Raw genomic sequence first — 18,981 nt, 5'->3', positions numbered from 1 at the left:
AGAATGGGTTTTAGAGCTTCGAGGGGCTTCTAGGGGGCTTCTAGGGGGTTCTGGGGGATGGTAGAAAATGCGGCAGCAATATGTTCGCCTGTCAGTTTCATGCATTTCATATCGAAAACCATTCCTTCTTTTACTTGAGTGAGTTTTATGAGCAACGAGCCGAACCAGAACTGCTGCATGGTGTGTGGGTAGTGGGTGTGGGTGTGCGTGGGTGGGGGGGGGGATACATCTATGATGATGCTCCACTGGATACATTGTATCCTTGTATCCACCCCATCATCATCGTGCCACACAGATGGAGTAGCATCAGTGGCCCCGTTTATATGCATAGTTTTTGGTTGCTGCTGCGATTGTGGAGAACTGTGGACAACAGAAGAGCGAACCCGTGGGGGAGAGAGGCAGAGAAGAGAGAGAGAAGTGAGAACTGGGTTAGAGATTCGTGTGTTCCGCTGCTGCTGCTGCTGCTGCTGCCAGTGTTGTTCTCCTCTTATATTAAATGAAAATTCCAATTACTTTTTATGGGATGTACAGCGCGCACACACACACACACACACATACACAGACACACACACACTTTACTCAAATGCAAAATGGAGGAAAGGAGAACACTGTCTGAATGGTTCGGTTTGGAGGGAATTGTACTTTAAAACGGGACCTTTTGTGGCACCTTTCAGGGGGGACTCGAACGATCTCGTGCAATGATCTCCGAGTGTCTGTTCGCTTATGGGAACATTCCACGGAAATTGCAATGAATATTCGCCCCTTTTTTCTACTCCCGCTTTAAGGTAAGTTATGGAAACATTTGCCTCTGGGGCAGGAGTTGGTAAATAAGCAAGAATATATGTTATGTGCCTGTGTGCTTGTATCTAAGGGGCACGCTGACACGCGGGGGGAGGGGGCCACGGGGCAACGTCGCTCAACCGATATTTGATGGGGTCACCGAATGCTCGACCGAAACTTTCAACTGCATCGCAACAAACTTGCAGCGCTGGATGTGGCACCGTGGCACCGTGGCACACCGTAGCAGAAGGGAATTTAATAATTCAAGTAGCTTCAGAGAGAGAGAGCCTCCACTCAGGCCGCAGGCCGCAGGGTGCAGGGTGCAGGGAGCAGGGCCTGACGTCCCCTCTAATGACCTACTTGAGGAGCTTGCAACAAACAACAACTGCAAAAAAAGCGGATGCCTCCCACACGAATAATTTGTGTGTGGTGCATGCCAGGGCCCACCGCCACCGTGTGGGTCAGGTGGTTTCTGTAGCTCACAAAACTTGTTCAGTGGGGGCCTGCTTTTGGGTTGACTTTTGCAAGTTTCGTTTCGTTTCGGTTTCGACAGAACTTCAAGTACGTTCCGTCCCCGAACCCCGCCGAACCCCAAACCCCGAACCGAAACCCGAGCGAAGGACGCATTCCACTTGCGGCAAATGTGTGTGCAGCCCAGTCGAAGAAGAGCGGACAAAAGGAGTGGAGTTTCAGGAGTCCACAATCGATATCTTTCCATCAATAGATACCTATAGATAGATACAGATCAACAGTAGATTTGATGAGTCCCCTGTACCCTGTCGCTGTACGCTGTCCCCTATCCCGAGCCCTGGCTCGCATTATGATTGAAATGCTAGCTGGGCTTCAAATCATTTCGTTACGTCTTTTGTTGCACAAACAAGCAGATGGCCAAGAGGGTGGACATATCGCATATCACATATCACATATCAAACAGACACACAACTCGATTTTGCTCGTTAGACAGCATTTGTTTCGGACAGTTGGCAACTAATTTGTTTTGAAATGGATGTCGAGCTTCCTACATGGGGTCCAGCAGGGGAGCCAGAGGTCAACAAATTGAATACAAAAATGGCAAGGCAAGCGAAGATTATTTGGGTCACCGGATGGAGAGGGCGTATGACTATCCGTCGAAAAGAAACAGATTCGAAAGTTGTAACTTCTAAGGACAGGCGAATGAAATTCAACGAAACACAGCAGACGAAACCTCCGAAAAACCTCCAAAAGATGGGATATATCATCTATATTTATGTGCTGTCTCGTGTCACGGCTGAGCGATGCCAGGAAGGTGGACCGTATTGGCCGTCCAAATGGTAGACCGGAAACACACGAAAAACTGCAAAACTATTACGAAAATGTGCGTGTGAGCATGTCGCACACCATACCTGTGTAATGGCACGAGATTGGGTATTAGCTGATGAAAAACATTATCAGAAACGCATTCAATTTCCTATTAGACTGGCATTGGCAATGGCGGGTCGGCTAGTTAATGGATAGTTCGGTGATTCAAAAAGGGATTTCGAATTCGTGTTTATGTAGTTTGTATTTGGACTGAAAAAGTGTTACAACAGAACAGCAGATGTTGTATTCAAGTGTGGGTCGGCAGCAATCGGTGCTGTGTGTTCCATGTATTCCTTGTGGTCTATTTGGGGCTGTGGCTCAATCCGGACAACTGATGAAGCCATTCAACATCCAGGGATCCGGCTGCTCGCCGTCATCGCACAGGCTGGGCGGAGGATTGGAGGACGACAACTGGATGATGACTTTGAGGCCAAGGTGCTTGAGGCGGCTGCTCCAGGCGCTTCTCGAAGGACACAGTGGGGCCAGTTCCAGTTCCAGTTCCCGGAGCTAGAAGAGCTATTAGAGCACATCGTCAGGATCATGCTCCTGGCTTGCCTCTATCTTTTGCCTGTTTTGGGCAGAGACGTGGATGTTGCCTATGATTCGCTTTCTGTTAGTTTTCGGGATCTTTGCCCCGCGTGTGGCTTTACTCACGTTGCCGCTGCTTCCGGAATTTTCGAATCGGATTCGGTTTGGGACTCGAATTGGGGCCTGGGACCCTCTTCGGGACTTGCACGCTTCTACTGCCGGCGGGGTCATTGGCGGGGGCATCCTGCCTCTGCTCCTCCTTCTTCAGACTCACCCTCGAAGTCCTCTGCTCCTCCTTCTTCAGACTCACCCTCGAAGTCACCTGTTGGGGGACCGTGGGCTTACGCTGGCGGCTGCTGGCCGGGCTCTGTCTGGCAAAGGACATCGACCGAGTGGCGCTGCGGCTGGGGTTGGCGCGGAGCGATTCCACATCCTCCAAGCTTGCACCCCTCTGTATGATGCGCCGGAGGAGGGCGTTCTCCTGCATGAAGCGGGCGCGCAGGTTGCGCATATCCTCCATCAGTCGCCCCCGGCTCTCCTCCAGAACCATCAGCTTCTGCTGCTCGGTGGCCAGCGTCTGTAACAGTCGGTTGAACATGATGTTGTTCTGCTCCTGGTTCCACTCGGGATCCCGCTCGTGATCCCGCCTCCGGCTCGGACGGTCGCCAATCTTCTTCGTGTCGGACATCGTTACGGACCGGGCTCTGGAGCTCTCTTTCGGAAACAACAAATTTTGTAGACTGGAATTTGGAAGTGTTCTGTGTAGGTGTTTTGTGTGCCGACTGTGCCAAACAGATCTGAACAGCTCTATTCAGACAGGACACTGGGCCGAGGCCTACCTTTTCCTCACAAAATTATTGTCGAATGTGCACCAATCAGTACTTTCGGATGGGCGCAATATTCAATACTCGTTCGCAAAACGATGATTGACGGGATAGGCGGAGTGGGTGCTCTTTTCTCTCAGTGTTGCGTCTGCCTTCCTTTGTTTCTCGAAGTGTGGCTGACGGCTGCCTTCCCCATTTTGTCAGTGTTCGAGCGTGGGCCTCCTTCCTGCTTTAGCGCCATTAACCATCCATCTCTGCCTTTGCATGCATCAAATTGGTTCAACTATTAGAGTGAAAAACTTTGGGCCTCCCTTCCGCGCAGGGGGTTCGGGGGTTCGGTTCAGACGTTCGGTTTCATGTTCTTTCCCTGGAAAGGAAGACTCTCCCGGTCCTCCTGCTCGTCCTGCTCGTCCTGGTTCTCTTCTTCGACTGGGTCTAGCTCATATTTTGGCAGACAAACTTCAAACTATTGTTGTGGCAAGTCAATGAACTGGCAAAATCGCCTAATATTTCCACACTCCACACTCCACAGACACTTTACACTCTCCTCCATTCTCCGTCCTCCTGCAGTCCTCGAAAAAAGCTCCATTCGGGCCCTGGTCCTGTCCCTCCTTCATGTTTTGTGTGCTGTGAATGGCCAAGTATATTAAAAGTCTATTTCTTTTGGCAAGACAATAAAGTTCAGCGCGCGAGGGTGCAAAACGAACCGAAGGGATGAAGGATGAGGGATGATTGGAGGATTGGAGGATTGTAGGACTCTGGATTGTGGATTGCGGATTGAGGATTGAGAAGGGTGTGCAGTGTGGAGAGAGAGAGATAGTGACAGTGTCCCTGGTCTGGTCCACTTTTTCCCTCACTATCAACGGCGGCGCTGTAACAAAAGCACAAGAAGATGAAGTACTGGCTGTAGGAGCCCAGGCTTCAGGACCGAGAACGAAGGACCCAGTACCCAGGACCCAGGACCCTGTCCCGGATCCTCAGAGAGCGAGCGGTGGGAGCCGGGCGGCTATTGTTCTACTTCGCGAAATAGCGCACATAAAAAGCCAAAGAACGACGGGCATAAATGATAAAAAACAGAAGAAGAAGCAGGAGAAGAAGAAGGAGAAGAGGTGGGGGGCATGTGGCAAGTAGAGGGCTCGCAGAGAGGAGCAGGAGGTTTTGAACGAAGCCAAAGCCAGGGCGAAAGCTGAAACAGAGGCGCGAGGCAGACAGGGAAACCGAGAGAGAGAGAGAGACAGAGAGAGAGCGAGAAGGAGGGAGGGAAAAGAGTTAAAAAGAAATGGATAGCGAGAAAAAGGGAGAGGGCGAGAGAGACAGGGAGAGTATAGAATGAAAATGGGATTGTGTGGAATGGTTACAGAATGGCAATCCAAGGCCCTACGTTGAATCGGTCTGCCTTTGCCTTTGCCTTTGCCTCTGCCCAAAGAGCCTCCTGCCCCTGCCTCCTGCCCCTGCCCCTGCCCCCTGCACCCAGCACCCAGACCATGCCGCGCCCCAACAATGTGCGACTGTCAATTCCAGCGACAAGGAAAAGGGTTAAAAATGTTTCATTGCCTCGATTCCGACTCCGACTCCGACACCGACTCTGAATCCGACGTCCGACGTCCGACCTTCCGGCTCTCCGTCGCTCCGGCTCCCCGACTGTGAAGACAACATATGCCAATAATTTACGCAATTTAGTCTTGCAAAAAAGAAAATAATGAAGAAAAACCAGAGACTGACGCACAAGAAATGGGGAAAATGTGTGGAAATGGGGAGAGGCCCAGCGAGAGAGACAGCAGCAGACAGGGAGATCCATCAGAATCAGAATCAGAGGGGCGGAGGGGGGCAGTGATGGGGGCCTCGTGCAGAGGCCAACGGCAAGAAAAGACCTATAGACCCATAGACCCATGGGATGGGATGGAATGGGATGGAATGGAATGGAAAGCAAACCCCGAATTGATGCTCAATTTGATATTTTAAATGTTATTCAAATTGTGTCACATTTCTCAGGGTAATGGCTTGGAATTGTCTCCGGCAAAAAGGAAAAGGGTTCGTTCGTTCGTTCCCTTCTTCCAGGCGACCTTTTTCGCTCTTGTTTTCGTATGTTGTGGCCATGTCTCCCATTTTATTTATTGACTGCCATTTCCAACCCAACCCCCCACCCCATAACAACTCATAGAGAGAGAGAGAGAGAGAGAGAGAAAGGGGTGTGCCCAGTGCCGAGCGATGCCATAGAAATGTGATCCGATGCGATGCGATGTGTAGTTCAATAAGCAAACGATTTAACCAGCGCTAAGCTAATTAGCAGCGGAGGAAGTTTCTGGCCAACCGAACCTGAGCCTTTATCTGAACCTGAACTCGAACCCCTGACCCCTAACCCTTAACCCCAGACCCCAAACCACCCTCCCCGACGGAAATGGCGTCATTAACAGCCGCTTAGGCATGCACCGCCACCTGCCACTCCCCTGCACTGTGCCAATTTGTGGCCAGCAGAAAGTTATGATCTGGGTCTCAGGGCGAAAGACATTAGCCCTTGATGGATGCTCAAACAAAGAAGGCCACAAGACAAAAGACAGATACAGATACAGATACGGGATACGGATAGAGACCTGAATGATGTCCAGAAAATACATATCTTATTGGGACACTACATTGCAAATGTATCTTTGTGTCTGTGGGATATCGGAACGAAGAAAGTTCAAAGCAAAAAGATGTACATCTCGGCTGTGTCTTACGATGGGACATCTTATTGATATCCTGCCCATGTCCTCCATTGAAGGACGACTCGCTCTCTCTCTCTCTTTTGTACCCATCTCAATTACAGCACTTGAATGGAGTCCCCTTTTGTTCGAGGAACAGGGACTGTCTCTCGTTTGATTCCTTTGGTCATTTCACTTGCCTTCGGGCCAAGCCACCGCTCCTGCCATCCTCTGCTAATGATGTCCAATTCCTTGTTCGATTCGGGTTGCCTTGAAGCCACAAGCACACACACACAAAGTGAACAGCGTAACGTAACAACATGACATTTGAGGAGTGCACTCCTCGTTGACTGCTAATTGGACGATACGTACTCCAAGTGAAAGTGAGAGCAGGGAATATCGAATAAAATGAGGTTAACCCAAAGAAAACGAATGAAAATGAAAAACAGGAAGCGAGGAAAAGCAACAGGAAGAGGAAGACAAACTGAAGACTGAAGCACACACACAGCCACGGACACAGGGGCTAAGAGGCTAATCAGACACCCAACCTCCATCTCCATCTCCATCTGCATCTCCATCTTCATCTTCATCTTCATCTCCATCTCCATCTTCGTCCTTGCTTTGGCCTCTTCTTCATCCGACTAATGCCAAGTCAAAAGGAAAAGCTCTCTGCCAAAACCAGTGTCACAGCGAAAGAGAGAGGGAGACAGAGAGATGCATAGAGTCAAAAGTAGCATATTTTGCGGTCACCACGCCTCACCTAACCGACGCCTCAAATCCTCGCAGCGTCGCACTCGCAGTCGCAATCCTAGACCCAATTCCAGAGTTGCAACTCCGAGCCATCCATCCACTTTGCCACTTTGCCACTTTGCCATTTCTTCCATGTTTCATTTTTAGTTGCCACCGAACTTCTTCTGCCTCTTCCATCCCGCATCCCGCATCCCCTTTTGCGTTCTCCTTTTTTAGAGAACTTTCCCCTAGCACTCACCTCTCGGCTCCACACTCACCTCTTTGTCTGTGTGTCGGTGTGTCTGTGCGCCATGCCCCATGATGCTGCACAAAAAACTTCCGACAAAAATTCTGCAAACGCAAGCAGGAAAACATAAATCTGGCTAAAGCTAAAACGCAAACTTTTATTTAAAGAAAAAATACAAAAAAAAAGAAACAAAAAAAGAAACGAAAATAAGGAACAATTTTGTGTGAGTGCGTGCAAGTGATAGAGGGATTGAGGGACTGGGATAGGGCAGAAAAGAGAAGAGAAGAGAGGAGAGGAGCAGAGCAGAGCAGAGGCAGGAAGAGTGTGCTGAGTGTTTCTCCAGATGGGCGGGGATTGCGGATTGGGCTGATGGACAAGGTCGACCCTAACGGGGCGCTGCAATTCAGGGACAAAGGTCCGAAGAGCCGTATATCTGAGGGAAAAATATAGAGAATGAATGGATGGCCCCCCTGTAATACATAATACCCGTATAAGATCGTTCCCAAAAGTAGATGGAAGTCTGTCTGGAAGCTACTCATTTCTCAGATCTATAAAGTATCCCTGAAGAGCATCCTCGGATGCTATAAAGATGTTTTGTTTCGTCCACTCTTCGTGTGCCATCCACCGGATTGTAGAGCACTCGACCGCACATAAAAATGCGAAAACAAGACTCCCCGCTCCCGTCGTCTCTCCCTGAGTGCGAGAGCGAGGTGGAAGAGAATTTACTGGGGGGTACGACGAGTGTCTCCCCATTCTTTTTGGTTTGTTTTTTTTTAAAGCAAATGTCCACATTTTGACCATTTGAAAGCCAAACATACTCGCACAGGCAACGTTTTATGCCACTGACGTGCGACTGCCTCTGCCTCTGCCTGCTGCCTCTGCCTGCTGCTGTTGCGGGGCATGTATCTTTTATTTCAGCTGGAGCTGGATTTTGATTGTGTGCCCCGAGTGCGAGTGCGAGTGCGAGTGTGCGAGTGTGCGGCGTGTGTGTGTGTGGTGTATGCAACAAACAGACTTTGGCTGCCATTGCGACGACTTGAGCTTGAAATTTTGCAACATGCCTTCGACATCGACATCTCTTGGGTATTTTTACGACTATCTCTGCTTCGGTTCGACTCGGACACAGGAATGGACAGCGAGACGGACTGGCCACAAAGCCAGGCGCCCGAGAGCCGCGACCACGTACCGTCCTTGCCATCCTTCCCCCCTCCCCCCTGGCCACTACTTTGATTCTGGTTCTGGTTTGGGTTTGGGTTTGGGTTCGGGTTCGGGGTTTATTTTTTCGGTTTAAAGCCAACGTCAATGTTTGTTGGCCAAAAAATTCATCCGTTTGCACTGGGGCTTGCTCTCAAATGGGAGGAAGAAACGAGAGGACCAAATGAAGTACATATAAAAGACGCAGATACAAAGAGCGAGAGAGAGAGGGAAACTGAGACTGAGACTGCGACTGCGACTGCGACTGAGAATATCAAGACGATGATGATGATGATGATGCACGTGATGCGATTCTGTGGCCCCGAGACTCGAGTCCAGCTTTAGCTTCAGCTGATTTGCCGCCAATTAGCGACTAAGTGGATTTGTGGACCAGAAACCGGGCTCCCTCCCCTCCCTCGCTCTTATGGCGTGGGTGGGTTACGTGCCAGGTCAAAATGTGGGGGCAAAAGTTGCCAATATTTATGCCGATAAACAAAATAGGAATAAACATCAGGCGAAACCTGTGCTCCGGGGCGGCGCTTGAGACTAAGCCACGTGTATATGGAAGAGGATGCGTACGTGCCACCCCGCTCAGAATGGGGCAGGCAACGGCGTCGGCATAGGCATCCCCTACTGCCCGCGAGGAGTGTGGAGTGTGGTACGTGCCACGGGCGAACGAGACAAGTTAAATCGTCGCGTTATTGATGGCGAATGTACGTGATAGGCTCACATGCCGCCGGACCACAGCGCAACATCATCATGCCCCTCATGCCCCGCGCCACATGCTCATCATCATCATCATCATCTGGTTAATGGCCATAATGAAGGCCGGCAGAGAACTTTGTGCCGACAACAGCTTTCAACAAACAATCGAGGAGCCTGTTACCTGTAAGCGAACTTTTTCTTCGCTGGAGAATCGAAGGAGCAAAAGTTTTTAGACCTCTTAGGTTAATATGATTAAAGCGACACACGGCTCTCTCTCTCTCTCTCTCTCTCTCTCTCTGTTTCTCTTTCATCGTCACTTTCTCTACGAGTGCGTACATCCTTTAAATTCCTTCAGATTTAATGGATTTTTTTCGTCTATGCATCTTTAAGGGGTTCCCGTTTTGAGCTCCTAAGAATGTTCGAATGTTCTTTAAAATTTCGTCTCGTTAATCTAGACTAGATATTGTATCTTTTGGCCACAGTCTGGCAGAAGCTTGAAGATATTGAAGATATATTTGTCCATCTTTTGCCACTCACCATCGAAACAAATATTGATTTGACTTTCGGTTCGGACACTCAGGCAAACCCCGCCTACCCTAGCCGCCCCCCCTATACTCAATGCCAGTGGGTGGGGAGGGGAGGGGAGGGGCGAACGCGCGTCTGCATCTGACAATTTAACATTTAATTAAAAATCAATTAAAAGCGTATTTTTGCACTTTGCTGTTGTGCGATGGCGACGGCGACGGCGACGGCGGGAACGGGGTAGAAACAGCTACAGAAAGTTCCAAGAGGAAGCATCTAGAGCACACAGATGCACGCACACACACTCACACATGGACACAGATGCATGTGTGTGTGTGTGGCATCGTTGAAAGGGAGACGGGAGAAAGAGATGGGAACGAGAGACGACCCCAGCGTACAAAAGGAAGTCGAACAATGTTTAGCTGCTGCTTCGATGTGAACAAAAAACTATATCGTAAGCACTATAATGCACTGAAAGAAAGAAATAAGGAAGAAGAAGGATGCATATGTTTTCGGATAAACGGCAGAAGCGCTATTCGACTGAGGATCGCTGCTGCATAACGCGAGACACTTCCACATATTGCGATAGCCCACAATCTGGAATGAATATTTTTGTATTTCTCTCAGTGTACTGTATGTTTGTATGCATGCATGTGTGTGTGTGGCATGATTATTGGAATTGCAGTTGAAATTGAAAGAGTTTAATTGAATTAATGTTCGCCGTGGGTTTAGATCCGAGTGCCATGCGAGAGGGGGGTCTCTGTATCTTTCCCCATAACTTCATAGATGGGAATCTTTGATGGGAATTTGTAGCGCCTTTCAATGGCTGAGGCCACTGGGTGTTGAGTGTTGAGTGGAATGCTGTTCGTTGGGGTGGGGGATGGCGATGGGTGGATGGATTTATGGATCCATCCATCCATCCTCCTCCTTCTGGTGTTTCTGGTGGCATTTCATTTCAGCAACCTTCGACACTCTTGGGTGCAAGGGGTCGCGGCTCCTGGACACCGTTTATCTGTTGACTGCAATTAAATTGACGTGAAATTTGATTTATGAGAATATCCATCAAACACATCAAACACAGACGGAGGCACAGGTCGAAGGCTGCCCTACAATTACCTGCAATTAGAGGGCCACCAAAGTGCATGGCATTGCCCCTCAAAATTTTGTTCTTTGGATTCCTCCTCTCGCCATAAAAAAAACACTCTTGAAGTCCTCTCATCCGTTTCTCTTGTATTTCAACAAAAACCAAACCTATTCGAATGAAATCTGATACTTTTTTTCCCAAATAAAAGACGGGACTTTTATTACCCAACACATCCCCCGATTCTCCGATGCTCTGATGACGATTATGATGAAAATTATGATGATTAGAACCCAAAAAACGAACATTCAAACACATACACATGTATTTGTTGTAGAAGATTCGAATTCATTTGAATTTGCATAAAAAACGAAGCGAAAGAACAGACGAGTATAAAATTTGTTTGATTCCGGAATCGTTTTATGGTTATAATGTGTCAGATGCGGGCCGTTTCATGTTGGTCATGTTGCAGCACACTCGTATAGACCCGCCGAAACCGAAGTCAATAAAACGCATTGGGTGGTGTCAATCCACCAAAAGAAAGAGTGAATGGAGTGGCGGGCAGGGGAGATGAGTGGAAGAGGCACAAAGAACTTGTGCTCGGGAGAGACGACGGCACCAATCAAACAATCTGTCCATCCGTCCATCCATGCATCCCCCCCATGAGGCCTGAGCGCGGAAGGGGAGGGGCACTGCTTTTTATTATTAATTTATTTGCCATGCCGGAAAATCCGCCAACAAAAGAATCTCAAGACGGACCACGACGCTGCAGGAGAGCTCTTAATAAGGATGTGAAAAAGTTCGGCACTGCTAATTGAGCGAACATTTAATTCCTTTGGCCCTTCTTCTCGTTTAATTACGGCAGAGAGAAGAAAGGAAATTATTATTAATATGCGAGTACAGACAAAAGGAAGGCCGTGTGGGTGTTACGGCACGGACGTGGAGAGATTGGGTGTCTTGGGAGGGAGACTCAATAGGCAGCAGATCAGATCTAAGTATGTATGATCTATCGGCTCGGATGATGAGTTATTCCAGATGAGATACCCTCTGCAAGGGTATACAAAATGTTGGAAAATTTTGAAGAATCACGGACGACAGACGAGAGGCGAGAGGCGAGAGGCGACAGCTGCCCGCATCTATCGAGTGGCAGGCAGGCAACAAAAGAGCCGCAGTCGTGCCTCTGTATCTGCATCTGCATCTGTATCTGCAACTGCATGTGTGTGTGTGCATTTTGCATTTAAAAAGCCATAAAAATCGGGAAGGAAAATGCTGGCGACTCCACTCCACTCGGATGGAAGCTGCTTCCTCTCTGCGCTCTCTCTCTCTTTCTCTCTGCTTCTCTGCCGCTCTTTAAACTGCAATTGGCATTGAAATTTAACACTGACCAATCCATTAATTTGCTAGGCACGTTTCTTGACCCCCATACTCCCAAACCCTTACGCTGGAGCGGCACTCCCCTCCCCCACCCACAAATGCATCCTCTCTCTCTGATGGCGCTTTGTGTGTGGGCTGTGGCAGTGGCAGTGGCAGTCATTGCTGGCCTCCGACTTTCCATTGAATTAATGTGCGCAATCAAATGCGAGCAGTTCTCAACATTCTGAATGACTCCCGTAATTGCTGCACACAGAGAGAGAGAGAGAGAGAGAGGGAGAGAAAGGAGAGATTCATAATTAGTTAATTTGCCTTCAAAATCGAAATATTCTCAATTTCTGGGCTTGCAGGGTGCAGGGTGCATGGTGTGGGGGGTAAGCTTATAAAAATATCCATCTGGAAGTACAATACAATTATGATTGATCGGTAATTAGAAGAACTAGCTCAGCTCAGAGCGAAGCAGATAGAATTTGTTCCCCATAATGAGGATATAATGAGGAATAGATGGTGTTCGGCTCCTGTCCAGCTTTTAGCAAAAGAAGGCTACAATAGTTGGGCACGCCCTTCCCAACCGAAATATCGGAAACTCTGCAAGACCAGCCGGATGGGATAACAGTCCCACAGTGCAGGAAAGAGAAGATCGCCAGCGGCACCAGAACGGGCCGAGACCGGCCCAAGTGTGATGGGCTCCTCTGCCTAATCTAACCTAAACACATTGAATTAATCGAGACTGCTGGAAGACACACTCAAATACTCACTCTACCTTCTCCCGGAGAGACAGCAGCTTCTGCTTTTCCCCATTCGGATGGTGCGTTATCGTTGCCTCTCACGTTGCCCGCCCTCGTGCCCTACACTTGGGTCATCAATGCCATGCTCCGGTTATCGCGAATTGAAAAAACAAATTTGTAGCAATTTTGAAGATTCTTGCGATTTAAATTCGTTCGTTCTCTTTCGTAGATCAGACGCGTTTTTGTTTTCCGCCCCGCATATTTTCCTTTTGTTTTTCATAAACAACAAGTGTTTTCATAAACAAACATTAAATACCTGCCTAATCCAAGCTGCTATCTGGAAATCTGTTCTATTCCGCGAGTGCATGCCTTTCGATTTGTGTTTAATTATTATTCATTGAACTTCAAATTTTTCGGCGTCGGCTTGTCGTGTTTGTGTTGTTGCCGTGAGTCCATTAAATTGCATTACAGCTCTCGTCTCTCGTCTTTTAGCTTTTGTTGTTTTATCACTCTCTCTTTAACAGTTCTTTCTCTCTTGCTCCGTAAACTTTCTGAGCAATAGCGCTCTCTGCTTAGTAGCTCTCGCTATGACCACTCTCCACTCAGCTCTCTTTTTGGCGTTGTCTGGCACATTGGTCTGATACCAATTTGTTTTTGAAATTTAATTTTGTTCGTAAATAAATAATAAAAATGGAATACGCTGTGGTCTGCTCAAAAAAAACCTGTAAGAAGCAGATCACCCACGATCAGCCGAATGTTTCCTGCCGTGCGCCGCCGAAAAACTGACTCCGACCACTCCAAGTGTGCAGCAGTTGATCTCGTTTGCCACTCCAAGGGCAACGACAGTAGATTCGGTAGTCGAATTCATCGCCTCGGAGAATGTGCAGCCAAGGACGTCCGTGTCCGTGGTGTCCGCAAGCTCGCTAGTTGTCCCGTCTATCCCGATCACACCAGTAAATAGACGTTCCGGACCTCCGGATATTGCCACCACAGGTACTAGGCCTGTGGTGACTAAACCCACCAAAACTACAAGTTTTTGTTTCACGGCTGGCCCCTGACCTCACATCTAATGATGTAATTGCTTTTATTCGAAGCAAAATAAAAGCCGTGGGATTAAAGGTGGAGAAATTCAACTTCTCTTATGCCAGGGAGCATCTCCCCAACACAATTTGACACCATTGTGTCACGCCAAATTTTGGCGGTGAAGGGGTTTAAGGCTAAGAAGAAGAATAGGCCCCCCATATCCCTTAAAAATCTTTCCAGTGTGCCACCCTCAACCTCAACTTCCTCTTCCTCAACTTCCTGTCTTGTTTGAACCATCGCGGGAGTGTTTAGGTTCCTGAGAATCGAGGTGTTGCGTCCTCTTGGAGGCATCTTCCAGTGCTGCCAGCACTGGGGCGCAGAGGTACCTCCTCCTTGCCCTTGATTTCTATTAGACTTACTAGAAATTGTATACCGTTGTTCCTTCCACTTTGTAGATCGAACTATTACTTCCAAGATTACTAACTTTAGGGTCTTATGCTCGGATTATAATTCCCTCTACCATATCATATCCACCACTAATTCTTTTCCTCTTATAAAATTATTAATCCTTACACACCTTTCTAGTAATTAGTAGTTGAAGTGGTATTGGTATTTTTATTTTGAATGTATGCCTAGTTCTCTTAGACACTTTAGTGCTAATCTTCCTCGAATATTAGTCTAACAGTCTAATTAGAAGCCTTCTGCTGGTGTCACACGGGCCCCTTGATGGTCCAGTAATTACATCGCCTCTTGAAAGATGCAGTCATTGCATGTCAACGTCCACGAATATAAAGCCGGTTGCTAATACAAATTATTTTTTGCCGGAAAACAACTATAAACATATTTGCTGATATTATATATTTTTAAGTTAATATGTATTTATTTTATAGATTTCCTACATAGGTGAATTGTACTCCACTCAAAGCAAAAAAATTGCGAATTCGCGACTTAATATCGTTATCCTATGCACACCTATGCATGGATTATATAGTATATACATTATATTATGTGTATATAGGTATATCGTCTATCCTTTAATTATTTTCGTTTCCATAATGCTTATCGATTGTCAGAACTAAACGCAAAATAATTTGGGGCTTGAGATAGTATCCGAAAACCGGAGCACTCAATCGAGATCGAAAACGATCGATAAACGTTGAAATCCTTTTCGTTGCTAAAAACTTTATTTATATATTGCAGACATTCGCTATCAACTTTTGTTTTAAATTTTAATCAGCACTGACTTCACCTTTCAACTTTGACCTTCCGCCGCCGCGCCTGTAAGTTGGTGGGAAATGTGCAAATGTGAGTGTGAGAATCCATCAAATTTCAGTCGGAATTTGTTATCCAATTAGGAGGCTCCGCCGAACAATTTTTAACTTGAGAAAAAACAACAAATGTTACTTGTTTTTGATGGTATTATTTTGTTTTCTTTCGTTCGGGTGCGCTGTCAAAAAATGTTTCAGCTGCAGCGGCAAAGTAGATTAAAATCTAAATAAACACACAGATACACACCCATGCATTTTGGCCAAAAATAAACTGAATTAAAAGTGCAAAAAAGGACAGCAACAATACCATGCAAACAGAGATATATGTGTATATGTATATGTGCATGGGCATGGGGAGGGAGATAGAGAGAAAGGAGAGATGGAGAGAAAACTTTTGAAAACAGTTAAGTGTAAAGGCGCGTCATGTTAGGACACACCGCAAGCCACTGCCCCACGGCAGGGCAGGGCACGGCACGGCACGCCGCTGCACGGCACTGCCCGGCACGGTCTGGGCTCCTGGCTCCTGGCTTCTGTTGCTTGTGTCCGTGTCCTGGCACTTGGCTGGCTGGACTAACTTTTGACAAAAAGTCGGAGAAAAACAGTGGTGCACAGAGAGGGGACGCAGAGATGGCCACTCGCAAAGAGAAAGAGGGAGAGAGGGAGCGATGGAGTGGGGGAGTGGGGGAGAGGGTTAACGGACAGCCGACAGCCGCCACACACACACGGAAGCCATAAAAACTTATGGCAAAATATATAAAAATTCACCCTTTTTATTGTGGCAAACAACGAGAACGAGAAATAAAATAAAATGCAAAGCGTTTTACCCCAAAACACACACAACACAGCACACACACGGCGTGGCATGGAGCGGCGTCTCGATCCTGAAGTAAGAACCGACCGACGACTGTCTGTCGTCTCCCGTCTGCAACCCTTTGGGCCAACTAAACTTAAATGCTGAGTTTAGCAGAAGCACACAAGCCGGCATAAAAAAACAATAGGCGAGGAAAGCGAAGAGCACAACGAAGGGAAGCCAACGGATACCCTAACAAAAACGTAGTTCAGCAAAGAGAACAACTCGATTAGTGATCAGAGATCAGTGAGCAGTGTTGGATTTCTTATGATAGCTCTAGTAAACAGATCTACAGAAATGCAGCCTTAAAATGGTACGATACATTTTCTTGATGCATTGCTGATGGCATCTATCGATAGCTATATCGATAGTGACTGTTTACTGGTGCGATATCGATAGGTTCTGAGCGCGATAGTATGGAATGTATCCTAGGAGTTCACCAGCACTCAACACGTGATAGATGACCCTTGATCTATGTTTTTTAGCTGCTTTTTTTGAATAGATAGCCAGAAGAAGATCTGGAGTCTGGACGATAGCAAATGTTACCAGTTCCTGATCAATATTCAAGCTCCCTTCATGTGTTAGGGTATCCATGAAGGGCAACAGCAGCAGTGGCAGTAGCAGTAGCAGTAGCAGCAGCAACAGCAGGAACAAAAGCAGCACCAGGAGCAATGTGGCATGCAATTGTTGTAAAACAAAGGCAATGAAAATTCAAAATGAATACAAACGGCCAAATGGGGCAGCAACAGCAGCAGCGACACCGGCAGCGGCAGCGGCAGGATACGACCCCTCATACGTATAGGAATACGAAAACGAATACGAATAATACTCGTAATAATAATATAAAGGAATATATATCGGGATGTGTGGCAACAACGGTCGAGGCATAAATAACGGAATTGCAGGGAATACTAAATGGAACAGAAGGCGACAGGAACAGGCACGAGCACAGGCTGACGCACGAGATATGGCGAAGAGAGAAAGGGAACAGCGGAGGGGAGTACTCCTACGTATGGGGGAGCCCTGAAATGGGGACTTCCGAAGGTCTTAAACCATCCAAACGAAACATAAGGGAAAAACATGTAAGAGATCCGAGAGGACAGTGTTCTTAAACCTTAATGATTGAAGAATTCGGAAGAGGAGAATAGCGTAAAGGGTCTGCAAAGAGAGAGAACGAGTCAGAGATAGATCCATGGACCATGCCTATAACCGTAGGAATACTGTCGAGAGCTGTAGAGAGCGATGACCCACTGAGGAGAGTTGTCTGTTCTACAGATCAAATGATGACAGACAGACACGACAGCCCTATGTAGTATGTGTGGACGGACGCCTGCTGGGCATAACAGGTGCCCGTCCGTCGATCCCTTGGAGTCGACAACGAACCCCGAAAAACCATTCGCCTCGTGCCTCGTGCCTCCTGGTAGGGGAATGGAGTCCGTCGTCCCTAGGGATGCCGATGTCGATGGCATGGCCATTGCCGCCTGCTGTTGAATTACCTTTTTTGGCTCTGGCTTTGACTTTGCTTAACCCTTCTGCCGAGCGTTGCAAGGGCTCTGCTGAGGGTTAAACACGAGCTAAATGTTTGTACCGCTATGCGGCAGAGTGCCCGAGGGGCATTCAGGAGGGAGGCAAGACAAACAATGAGCCGAATGGTTAGCAGCACACACACACACACAGACAGACACCTGGCGGCACACCAGGGAGAAATGGTGGGGGATGTAATAGATGTACTATTTTCTTCTTATGGGATAGCGTTGATTTCACATCTCCTTCGCCCTGCCTGCCTCCCCCTCTCTGACGCCTGCTAAAATATTCATCCTGTATTGCATATTCCCCCGTGTGGCAGTAATGGCTTGAGAGATTTCGCACGTGTGTGCCACCACACACTTTGCTGCATCTTTGCTATTCGTCCATCGTCCATCGTCCATCTTCGGATCTGCTGCTGGTTCTGGTGCTGGTGCTGCTGCTGAATGCAGCTGTTTGTGCAACCCGGGGAGGGCACGAGAGAGGCCAAGGGTAAGGGCTAGTTCTAGGGGTGTTGCTGAGAGGGAGGGTGCGACAGGGCGAAACGATTGTGCGCCGGTCGGAAGGGGGCGCTGGAAAACAAATTAGCAAAAAATCCCTGTACAATCTTTAAATGTCAGACAGACACACAGTGGGACAAGGGCAATTTCTCTCGAAAAGTGTGAAAATGAGTGGAAATTCGATCCGAAAATTAAGGGAGGAAGTCCCAAATAGGTGTCTCTCTCTTGTTTCTTTGCTATCTTTATGGTCTCTCTTCGCTTCCCAGCTCAAATCAAATCAAATTCAGACTGATAAGCAAATCTATTGCCCTCGGACCACTGTGGTGGCCAAAGGAGGCCCTAATCCACTTCGATTCACGCTCACTTTCACAGCAACAAAGGAGCAACCCTACAACCCCTCGAGTGCCACGAAGGGCAGAAGGGATGGGGCGGAGCAGGGGATAGGGGGTGAAACCTCAAACAACAACATCCATCTATATCGGGACGACGGGCACTGTGGGCTGTGGGCTGAGGCCGTGGCAGCAGGCAATAAATTTATAAGTTCTGCTAATGTGCGTTAATGGCTTGTACTCGCAGTGTTCTTCGCTTCTCCAAAAACCAAAAAAAAAACCCGAACAAATAATTTCGGTCTCTGATGTGGTGGTCGGGCGTGTGCCTACTTAGCATATTTCTGTCCCTGCCCCCAGCCACTGCCACTGCCTCTGCCCCAGTCAATGCCTCCTTCCGTTGCCGCTCTTGTTGTTATTTAATTTTTTCGTTTGTATGATTAGAGGTTATTATGCTAATTTGTTTTCTCTCTTTTTGTGTGTTGTACCCCCAAATGTTGCAAGTTTCGATCCCATTCCAATTGCCATCCATCCCATCGCCTAGCCTCGGACGTTATGGCCGTAATTAGCAATACCGTTGTGTGTGTGTGTGTGTGTCGATGGTTAATTTATGCAAAATTACTCCAAAGAAGCAAAAAGGAACTCCTCCTCTTGTTATGTTTCCTTCCTTTCCTTTCCAACTCCTGTTTTTTCTTTTTGTTTTTTTTTTTGTATTTCTGTGTGGGGTTTGGCTCCCTCTGTGGGCCTTCTGCCTCTGTTCCT

The 18,981-nt window shown here is 47.7% G+C and overlaps 2 protein-coding genes across 7 annotated transcripts in view; one reads left to right on the top strand and one right to left on the bottom strand.

The window, feature by feature from the left end:
* Ten-a (tenascin accessory) overlaps nt 1-18,981 on the top strand; it is a 215,539-nt gene that overhangs the window by 108,254 nt on the left and 88,304 nt on the right. The gene's annotated exons all lie outside the window — the stretch shown is intronic.
* Nucleotides 2,302-3,462, bottom strand: LOC6903893 (uncharacterized). Of its 2 annotated transcripts, none has more exons than XM_015189095.2 (2): nt 2,773-3,462; nt 2,302-2,714 (listed from the first exon to the last, which is right to left on the bottom strand). In XM_015189095.2, the coding sequence occupies exons 1-2, from the start codon at nt 3,332-3,334 to the stop codon at nt 2,638-2,640; spliced, it is 639 nt and encodes a 212-aa protein (XP_015044581.1). In that variant the 5' UTR covers nt 3,335-3,462; the 3' UTR covers nt 2,302-2,637. The 2 variants fall into 2 exon arrangements, with proteins under 2 accessions (XP_015044581.1, XP_002136625.2); XM_002136589.3 differs by having other exon boundaries at nt 2,302-2,686; nt 2,773-3,460.

This window comes from Drosophila pseudoobscura, chromosome X (genome assembly GCF_009870125.1).
Source record: "Drosophila pseudoobscura strain MV-25-SWS-2005 chromosome X, UCI_Dpse_MV25, whole genome shotgun sequence".
NCBI lineage: Eukaryota > Metazoa > Arthropoda > Insecta > Diptera > Drosophilidae > Drosophila > Drosophila pseudoobscura.
Note: the sequence above shows the minus strand (reverse complement) of the source record. Positions and strands in the feature narration are given on the sequence as shown.